This window comes from Symphodus melops (assembly GCF_947650265.1).
Source record: "Symphodus melops genome assembly, chromosome: 8".
In the NCBI taxonomy this organism is placed as follows: domain Eukaryota; kingdom Metazoa; phylum Chordata; class Actinopteri; order Labriformes; family Labridae; genus Symphodus; species Symphodus melops.
In genome coordinates this window covers 8,018,478-8,029,563 of record NC_136698.1, presented here as the reverse complement: position 1 = coordinate 8,029,563, position 11,086 = coordinate 8,018,478, and the positions used below count along the sequence as shown (strand labels likewise).

Genomic DNA, 11,086 nt, shown 5'->3' with positions numbered 1-11,086 from the left:
GTAAACTCTTTATATAATAATGATTATAATAAAACCTGAAAGTAAAAGGAACAAAGTTAAAAACAGCAAAAAAAGTTCCTTGGTTGTTTTATTTATAGAAAGATGCCAAAATATACAGAGGCAATTTTTACATTTATTCATAATTAAACAAAGCTTGATAAACTACAAAATAATATAAAAAAGAGATTAATGCAATTCATTTATTTACGTGTAAAAAAAAAAAAAGAGAGATAAATCCAGAAATACAGTGAAAATTAAATTCACTCTTTGATTCATGTGTCACTCTCTAATTAAAAAGAAAAAGTCAGACATGACACTCAAAGATTACCGCATCCTTTTTTTGCCCCGTTACCAATTACTCTTTTATTCAGATCTTTTCCTTTTCTGCAACACAGAACTGCTACCGGCGTGGTCGCATTGGTAATAGTCAGTAAACCTGAAATATTATGTGTTAAGTTGCAGGAAGAGACCATTAAGGGGCGGGCACTAGAGGAGCCCGTGTCGGCGTCCTGTTTGAATGGCAGTGGCTAATTCGGGACAACTGTGAACTCTGAACCTGCAAAAAGCCCGGGCCACTGGTCAGCCGAGCCGGCTAACCGAGTCCACATGTGCTCACAGCCTGCGTCGACATAATTAGGCGGATCTCTGAAGGTTTGCTTAAATCAACATGAAAGTGCTTTGTTTTCCCTTCTCTTACAAAGAAGGCACAAAAACTGCTTGTGGCCTTTACCTTTCATCCATTTCATGCTTTAAAGTGTATTCATACGGGCCTATGCTGGGCTTTTAAAGTTAGAATAATCATTACTTCATAGGTCTTAGGGCTTCAGTTACTCGCTGAATAAAGTCTGAGTGTTATGTAGCCAGTGTTGCACTGAGAATTAGACAGAAATAAGGAGTGGTTTTTATATCACAGAAACAACGCGCGGGCTGAGAACTGCTCAGCATTAATCAGGATTTCAGGCCTCTGCTTGACGAACTGCACAATACCTCAAACATCTCCTTGTGTGTAAACAAAACATCAAATGCCATGTGGCATGTCCTCATCACTAACAAGCAAACTAACAAGAGACCTGGAATTCCACTCAATTAGTACCTGCTCGCTTCCTTATTAATCTGCTCGCCCCGGTGAAAAGATGAGAGGAGACGAGAGAAGAAAAAAAAAAAAACGGAATAAAAACAACAACAATTTGTTGCGATAAATATATTAATGCCACAGAAGTTTTCCGTTTCAGGTGGTGTAATTTGACATGATATGTGGGCTATGTTCTGTCATTAGTCAGGAAAAATGGAGTAGAGGATCAAAGCAAAAAAGGCTCAGAGTCTGCCACTTAATTTATCACAAGGTAAAGACAAAGGCTTTTCTCTCTGCTTCTGTCGCTTTTCAAAAGCCCCGACTCCTTTTTATGACAAACTCAGTTTGCAATTTAATTTAGGGCTTGAGTCCCTGGGTGCAGAAAAGCTAGCAGGCAGTTAGTGAGAGGAAGGTTTTGTAGCCAGACAGGCGCACAGGCAAAGAAACAGCGGGTGCACGAAACGTCCAGGCTGCCCGGGAGTGCTGTGAGAGCGAGACAAGAAGGCAGACAGGTGTCATGAAACTCGAGCAGCCGGGCAGTGAGGCAGGAGAAGAGGTGGGCAGGCAAGCAGGCAAAAAAAAAAAAAAAGCAGCACAGGAAATGGTTTAAATGTAGGAGAGATCACATCATTGCAGGTAGTAAGACAGCATTAATGCATCGTAGAAGTCTCCGCAGTGAGCAGTGAGAAATGAGGAGAACCGGAGGAGTGTGGGACTGAGTCTGCTGGACAGTAGATTAAATTATATGGAGCTGGTAGGTGGTGGAGTCAGGGAATATACCATAAGCACTGTAGGTAAAAGTGTGTCCACAGTCTCTGCAGGGCCTCCGTTTCTCAGGAGGAGGAGCTGTGATACACACACCCAGAAAAATAACTAAACTAACATAATTCTGCTTCCCCAAAGAATAAAAGACAACAATATGTGTAGTTGCAAGGTTGTGTCTGTGTGAGTGTGTGTGTGTGTGTGTGTGTGTGTGTGTGTGTGTGTGTGTGTGTGTGTGTAGTTTCTAGGTTTGGTTAAAATGTGCATGTGTGTGTGTCAGTGTGTAAATGTGACCCTGACGCTGTGGTGATGCTTCCTGTAGCACTGACCGGTGTCACTGCTCCATTAATTAAAGAGACGAAGCACTGGCAGGTGGCTTCACTGCCCACACTGGTAATTGGCCCCCTTCTTCCCACTCTCTCCCCCTAGAAAATCACCCATCTCTGCCTTTTCTTTTCTTTTACTCTGCCTCGTTCCCTCCTCCTATCTCTCGCTCTCAGAAACGTGCCAGTGGGCAGGCAGAAATGCAAGACTTTGTGAAATAATGATTAGAATGGATGGAGATGAAGGGAAGGGAGTTGCACATTTTCCCACAAGCCTCTGATGGTCGGGGAATGCTGTTCGCCTTCAAGCGTCACACGGCGCGACGGGAGTTTACTTTAGACAGCCGCAATCTGAGGAGCTGGTGCTGAAGTCATTAATGATGTGGGGAGGGGACAGAGCTATACTTTGACAAGTTTCTGCATGGTTATATGTTTGCGTGTGTGTGTGTGTATGTGTGCACGTAGGTGTGTCTGTGTGTGTGCATGAAGGCGTCAGTGTGAGTGTGCGAGGACATCAGAGGAGAGGAGAATGTGTTTTCGTAAGTGATATTCAATTTGAAAGTGGAAAAGCGAATCTTCTGTGTGTCATTTGTAATTAGACAATAAAGGTTGAGAAGCTGTGAATGGTGTGTGTGTGTGTGTGTGTGTGTGTGTGTGTGTGCGCGTGTGTGTGCGTGTGTGTGTGTGTGCCTGTATCTCACCACGTCGCTGGGCAGGTTATGCAGGTCATCAAAGGGACTCTCCAGGGTGTTGGTGTCCACGTTGAGAATGACCACATCTTCCAGGGATCGACTGCGTACTCTCTGAAGGGAAGAAAAGTCCAGAGTTAACATCAGAGTCAGAGAACCTTCTCACAAGAATCAGCCACTCTCAACCTTTAAATGTCATTGTAAAAAAGTTAGTTAGCTTGATTAAAAATGATAAAATAACTCGGTTTACTTCTAAACTTTGGTTAAGTTATGGATTATTTTGCATATTTCAGATAATAATGAGCCTAAGGATATTGTTTGGTTTTGGTAATCATACAATGAAGCTTTTAACATCCTAAGTTTCCCTGCACACAGTCATTTCTGTCCAACATTACATTGTCACCTTTAAAAACCCTCTGTCATCACACCTATACCACTGAGTAAAAAAAGGTAAAAAAAAAAAAAAAAAAGGTAAAAAAAAAAAAAGCAACTTAACTATAAAACACACTAACACGTATTCTTAAAATGAAGAATGGCACTGAGAAGAACATTTGGACTGTGCAAAGATTTTCCTCGAGACTAAAACCTCATGCATCAACAACACAGTGATGCTGTGCTGTGTGCATCCTGATGGCGACAAATTCAACAATTATTTCAGTGTGGTGCAGGATACAGGCAGGTGTGTCTGTGTGTGTGTTTGTAGGGGGAGGTGGGCAGAATAGTGTGTGAATTTCTAGTTTGTCACTTTTGTGACAGCCTGTGCAGTGGAGGCTCACATGCTGATCTGGACTAATTATGTAGTGGCGGAAAGGGGGTCTGTCACGGATGCAGAGTGTGATAAATACTGCCTCTGCCGCAACTGTCAGACAAATATCACACACACACAAACGCACGCGCACACACACACACAAGCACGTGCATCGCAACATATGCATTTGCACAATTACACACTCAAACAGACAAACACTCACATACTGACACTTACACACAAGTGCAAACGTGCGCGCGTTTGCAACATGCATTCTCACACAACAGCCGTGCCGAAGACGGTCTGCCCCCCTACAAACACTGCAGGTTTAACAACGAAGGAGAGAAGCTCTTTGTTTGCAGATACTTCTTCTGCCTTTCTCTACAGCTTTTGTAATTCTGAATAAGAATGCACACGAGCAAGACAGGAGGATAAAGAGGGGAAAACACTCTGTCAGTTCTTGTCAAACATGGTCAGACTGATATTCCTATTAGTAATAGTTCACACCAATATAGAGAGCACAATCTACCAAAGCAGATGGGGCATTAATGAGCCATATACACAGAGAAGAAACACAGAAAATCCAATGAAAAAAAAAAAACATCCACTTTCTTGCAATAGAGTTCATTTGTGTGAACATTAACATGCACATCACCACAGATTGACTTCCGTACCTCAAGCAGACTAAGATGAACTCCCACAAAGTATGGCATGGGGGCACTGTGGATAAGAGCAACATCAATATTAAATGGTTACAAGCAGTAAACACATATTTATCAGAATACATGGAAAAAGGTAAGTCTCACACACCATTCCCAGAAAAAAAGAAGGAGCTTCACATGGAGAGTATTCTTAGTGTAGCAGGCTGTTGACCAAGTCAAGTCGAGTCCAGCTGCTTGATATAACAGAGTCTTAATACAGGCAGCGAGCCTGATTGTAATTATACTGTTGTTCTGAATCCCAAGCATATAGCATGCAGGGTTCAACTGCTCTGCACAAGAACAATCCGAAATCTCAGCAAGCAGCGTCTCGCAGAAATTCTTGTGCTGCTCCTTTGAATTTCTTTTTTTACCAGGTAAAAGTTTGTATTCAATGAGAGTTGATTAAAACGGTTTTCTAAAACTTTTTACACTGAGGAGTCAGTAAGAAAGAAATTACCTGGAAATACATGACAGGAAAATACCCAGGATACGAAAGCAACAACAGATATTCTACCATTATTTATCGATGTGATTTTTTTATTTTTATGATGACATTAAATCCTTTTGCATGTCTCTTTGGAGGTTGAATGGAGTTCTCCTTTAATGAGATGGCATTTTCAGTAAATATAGAAAGTTGGAACCCTTCCTAGAAATCTAACGGAAACTTGAAATGTTTTCTTTTTACAACACAAAAATATTCTATGCATGGTTATTATCATGTCATTTCTGTTTTATGGGATATTTATCTTCATATTCAAAGACTGTGGCAAGGAAAGATTGAATCATAGAGCGTGTTTCCATCCACCAAGATGAATAAAATCAACAAAAAAAAGTCAAATAATAGCAACCATTTTATGATGAGGTTAACAGAGGCAGCAGTAATGGGATGGCTGTGGGTCAGAATCTCCCTGGCCGGAGTGATTCAGAGGCCACAGGCTTGTAATCAACTTAAAGCAAAAGAAAAACAAACATCAGGTCTGGAGCTTTGCACTTTGGCCGCCGTCTTTTCTGCTTTTATGGAAATACAGCGCTGACTTTCATCAACATTTGCACAGACACACACACGCAGAGCATCTAATAGAATTTAGCTATCAAATCAGTGCAGGGGGGAAACCCCTGTGATTAAATAAGATAGGGATGAGTCTTCACAGAGTGTTGAAAATCACATTCGACTGTCAGTGATAAATAGCTTTTTGAAGCCGATTTGTCCTTCATGGTAAAGCCCGGTACTGTATGAGCTACCAGAACAGATTCAACAAAAAAAAAACGCTGCTTCGACGTAAGCCGACATCCCTGTTCACACACACTTTTTTAATATGTGCAGGACTGAAGCTGAAGTGAACACATGTAGATGTGTAGATGAGCTGTTACATCTGTTCTCCATTCAGTTGCTTTTGAGTCCAGTCAGATTTGTTGGATTTGTGTTGGATGGGTGGTAATGAACTCCTGAGAGGGCTAACATGATGAGAGTGTGGTGCTATAAGCACTGGCATGAAATATGAAGCAAGGTGATCCGGGCCGTTCATTATGTCGAGTGGGGGGGGGGCCACACAGGAGATGGCGCAGTATGAGAGAAATCGTGAGAACAGCTCGAAGAATGGGGCGGGAGGATGTGTGAACATGTGTGTCTGCACTTTTACACCAAGGCTTTCACAGCGGTGCTCGGTGCATGACCGGCAAAAAGGGCATGGTGTGTGTGTGTGTGTGTGTGTGTGTGTGTGGAGGTGTTTACCTGTCTGTGTTTGAGGTGTGTGAGTGTGTACATGTGTGTCACAGTGAAAGTTGCAGGAGGGAAAACTAGGAGGTGAAAACATTTTTCTGTGATGATACTGATTGTGTTCATGTGTGTGTCTGTTTCAGAGGTGCTGAGACTTACCAGCAGTAGTCCAGAAGATGCGGGGGCAGAACAGGGATGAAGATGTGCTGCCAGTACATAGGAAATAGCAGAGCAGCCGCACCGTGGACACATGCAGTTAACTACAGAGAGAAAGACAAGCAAAGGACTATCACAACACAACTTTCCAAGTCAACACATGAACTATAGAAAAACAGACAAGGAACCGTCTGTGCTTTAAACTCGACATTTGTGTGATCTCAGATTCAGTAAGTAACTGCAATAAGACAGAAAAAAAGTAAAATGCCACATATACTGTTGTCCTTTAAGAATAAAATATTTCGACACTTACAAAACTAGTTTCCACACTTTTTCAATCTAAGGACTTCTAAAGAACCTCGGCTCAGTTCCCTTTCAAACAATATCATCTTACTATCCTGTTTTCAAAATCACAGTCTGATCAGGGTTTCCACTTTGGTGATGCTTTGTAGTGATGTGTCAATGTACTGTATGTTTGATTTCATTGATTTCGCCTTTAATCTTGCTCACAAAAAAAGGCCTCAGAGAGAACATGGTACACTGACATGTCTGGTGCCAATGTGATGAACACACGACCTGCGAGCTATTGTTGGAGGAAGAGAGGAGACTGAAAGCTGGAGATCACTGGTTGACAGGAGAGAGGTTGATGTGGGGGTGAAAAGAAAAGTGTTGAAAAGCCTGACATGAAGAAAGGCAACACGAGCTTGACGCTCAGAACATAAAAACACGCTTTTCTTTTTATTGATTCATTTGTGGTGGATCATTTCTGACTGTGTTAAAAACAGCTGTAACGGCACGAGGCACTAATTTCAACTATAAAAAATATGATGCACAGTTTCTACTGTTATGGACACACAAAAAGCGAAAAAAAAAAGGCCAGTGTTAATAATTAACTGCCTTTCAATTCAATGTCAAACTTAGAATTGTGCTGCGACCTGCACAAAAGCAACAAAAGGAGCCCAAAACAGTGCTGACAGTTACCATAAAAATCAAAATTATCCCAACTACTTTGACCTAGAAATTAAAGGAGAAAATAGCCCTTTTTTTAACAAATAATGAGAAGCAATCACATGAGGATGACACCCCTTTTCAAAGGAGCGCTCTACATTGTCAAACCAGCATTACACATAAAATTAAAGTCATTGTCTCCCATTGTCTTAAATCCGGCATCCCCCTCTTGACATCTCATGAAAACCCAGCTATAGTAATGACCTGCAACGCACACACTCACACAGACGCACACAGCCACCCACACACATACACACACACACACACACACACACACACAGGAGAAAGAGGCGTTAGCTCATCCCCCAGATTAAAATAACATGATTAAATATGGAAAGAGAACAGAGGTCTGAGGGGCTCCTGCGGGACTTCATTAGGGCAAATTGCCAAAGAATGAAACATGAGTTAGCCAAGAGAGACTGCGGGCGAGGCCAATACCGTCGGGACCTTGGAGCAGCAGCCGCTGTTATACTGCTGCGGCTTCACAGTCAATGTGTGAAGCGGACACACTATCACACACACACACACACACACACAACTACCAGGAGACCCCGTGCTCACTGACACACAGAGTGTCACAATTGACCGGCCAAAAGCGAGTGAGCTTTGGCGGATGAAAACCACCGCTGGCAGGAAAAGAAAAAAAAAGGGACCCCACCCTCTGAACGCACTCAAACATCAAGCCCGGACATCCAAAAGCTTACAACAAAAAGTGTGTGTGCGTCCAAAAGTCTCCCTCCCTGCACATTTGTTTTAACTGCATTCATTTTTCAGATCAGCTGAGGAAAAAAAAGCAGGATTTTTTTTTCTCCAATTGTCCTCAATTCAATATCTCAAACAGCCAGTCCCACAATAGTTAGGACTTAATCAGCATTTAATTGGTGTCTTGCTCTGTGTATCTGCATATGCATATTTCTGCTGCCTGCCGTCTTCAAATGAAACACAACAATACCACGCTCCTGTCAGGATTAATTCCCCCGCAAACAGTTTGTTTTTCTGTTAATTCTGAAAATAAATCAATGCTATGAATATTTATGTGTGAAAGTGAAGCACTTGGTGGAAAAGCTACTATCGAAACCATCACAACCTGCTCCCTTTCTCCAAAGCGATGAGGGTAAGGGGGCCATTAAATTGTGATGAAGAGAGGTCAGCGATCCGGCGGCGGATATACATACACACATAAGCTTGTGTGTCACACGTGCGATCACGCACACACTAAGTGGAGAGCCAACAGGCGAGTATATTTCTCCTCTGGGAGTGCGAGACAAGCCCCAGCCATTCGCTGGTACCAGGAGGTAATGGCACAGAACACCTTGCTAACCAACTCCAATTATCTCCACCAAGCCTCAAGGTGAGCCCCCCAACTGGCATGATTTACTCTCAGGTTGAAAGGGAAAACAGGAGTATCTCTCTCTGTTGCTCTTCTTCTCAGGCTGAGTTGGCTGAGTGGGGAGAAGAGGGGTGGGGGTGGAAACGAAGATAATGATTTATAAAGCAAATCTAGATTGCTGTTTTCTTTTATTTGCTATCTCCAAAGTAATGGAGGTGGCAGTGTGCCTGAGATAAGGCATTTTGGAGCGAACACCAGAGGAATAGTTCACATATTTGCTTCTCTAATTCAGCTGAAAACAAACCCCTATGTCCTTGTTCAGGTTTGAGAACGAATGAAGCAAAAAGTAAAAGGGAGATAAGTGGGAAAAAAAGAGAGAAATTGTACCACTTTTTTTTTTCCCTTCATTTACGGGGGGGCTTCACATGAGAGTGGGTCAGGAGAGGCTAAGGCTGATAAAATATTTGCCAGGCTGATAAATAATAGATGAGTGGAGCCAAATGGCTTACACGCTCCACAAAAGACCTGGGTGCTTAATATTCCATTCAATGGAGAATCACAGATACAGTCCCCAAGAACAAATACAGGATTAGGTGCTGGGTCCAGTCCTCAGGGACCGGGGCTCTGCCCGGTAATGAGGGGCTGCCTGCCTCTCACACTGTGTGTATGCGGGTGTCTGGCGTGTGTGTGTGTGTGTGTTGCCCCTTCCTCTGAGAGAAGCTAACCGATTATACAGCGACAGCCTGCTTCAAAAAGCAGTCAAGGTCTTTGGTTCTGCCCTGAGAGCGTTCTCAGTGCGCTGTGGCTCAGACAAAAAAGTGTCCACACTGACTCTGGTTTTTCCAGATCCATTCAGTGAGACTAAAGGAACCAGAGACTCAGCGAAAGAGAGACACGTAGAGATGAAGAGCAGGAGATGATGAGGAGAAGAAAAAAGGGGTGAAGTTAAGAGATTAGGCTTGCATTGCAACTTTGAATTACAGTAGGTTGCATTAAACTAAGAGGTCACACATCAGTCTTTGTTAATAATGAGGACTGATTTTAAGTCAATGGTGTGTGTGTCTGTGTGTGTGTGTGTGTCTGTGTGTGTGTGTGTGTGTGTGTCCCATCAAATACTAGATGATAAAATGTACTTCTGAAAAACTAAAAACAATTGCATTCTCATATTTTTTCAGTTGGAATGAAACGTCATTTTATATGAGCAGAAATTTGACATTGCTTGTGCAATTGGTGTCAATCAAACTGCGACCTTGGAATGTCATTACCAATTAAATTTCCCCAGAACACACCAAAATGTTTTTCAAAGATTTAATAGCGCTTCATGTTTTCTGCTGTGTTCAAACAGCCATTTCACCACCATCTAAAATTTGTTTTAATAATTTCCAGCTGTGAGTAGCTCCTTTAGTTCCTTTGTGCATTGCATTGTGGGCCAATTTTGTCAATCAACTGCACACTTGCAGCATTTTTTTTTTCTCTTGCATGTGCACTTCAATCATCGTGTTGTACTTAGCCGTGTCCCTTTGCACTTTGAACACAGTACAATCTCTAACATGGATCACACTATTCCTTTGCATGGAATAGGGAATCATTTTTATGCTTTTCTGCAGGAAATTAACAACAAAAAAGGGGAATTATGGCACATAGATCTACACAACAAAAATTATAATTTACATGTGGGCAGTAGCAGCAAACTCATCTGTTTTCTCACAAACAGTCTCGCAGCTCTCCATTTTCACACATCATCTGATTTACATGAGCTGGTCCCCTTTACGTGGCTGAAAAGCAGCGCCACACTTCAACAGTGAAGTTCCCTGAAAGAGGGAGCCGGACCCACCGGAGGCCTCAGATGTTCTCCTCACTGTGACTCGGAGCTCTGGAGAGTCTGTCAGTGAGGAGTGTGTTTCCTCCCACACTGTTCCTCTTTACCTGAGCGACTGGACATTTTGAAGTGAAACACAGACAGAAGATAGAGGAAGTGCTGCTGTGGGGGGGCCCTTTCATATATTTAACACTAATGGAGTGGAGATTCTGGTATTTTTCTGAAGCCAGAACAAAAGCTCTGCTCCCTTTGCGCACACACACACACGCACGCACACACACACACACACACACACACACACACACACACGAGGGAATCGACTGAATATATGTTAAATTCGAGTAAGAGTGAAGAGTGAGACAAATAGCTGCTGCTGCAGGCAATGTAATTCAATTTGACAGGAGGTATAGTATCAACAGAGTTGCTCTTGACCTCTTCACACCAGCCTCAAACGATCATTTCCCCTCCGCAAGTCTTTCCTTCCAACTCGGTCCCCACACACTCTCCAAATTGCATTCGTTCTTCTCCTTCTTCTCCCGGCCTCATTTTCCCTCCAAAATCTTCATTTCTTATTCTGCTTTCCTCCTCTCCTCCTGCTGTCCTTCTGTCCATTGTTTCTCCTGCTGGTTTATCTCTGTGTTAGCCTCTCCCTCTCCCCTCCCCAGCACAGAGTAAGTCACCAATTACCCGCGCTCTGCTTCTCCCTCTGTTGACAAACGCCGGTGTCAGGCCCAGCACGACGCAGGTTTGCCACAAACAAG

General features: G+C 42.8%; 1 protein-coding gene across 1 annotated transcript in view; it reads right to left on the bottom strand.

Moving 5' to 3' along the window:
* dennd1b (DENN/MADD domain containing 1B) overlaps positions 1 to 11,086 on the bottom strand; it is a 100,652-nt gene that overhangs the window by 31,438 nt on the left and 58,128 nt on the right. Inside the window, exons 10-12 of the mRNA XM_079349791.1 lie at positions 6,172 to 6,272; positions 4,269 to 4,314; positions 2,859 to 2,960 (exon numbers count right to left, since the gene is read on the bottom strand). Of these exons, the coding sequence (XP_079205917.1) occupies positions 2,859 to 2,960; positions 4,269 to 4,314; positions 6,172 to 6,272 (249 nt within the window). The remainder of the gene's footprint in view (positions 1 to 2,858; positions 2,961 to 4,268; positions 4,315 to 6,171; positions 6,273 to 11,086) is intronic.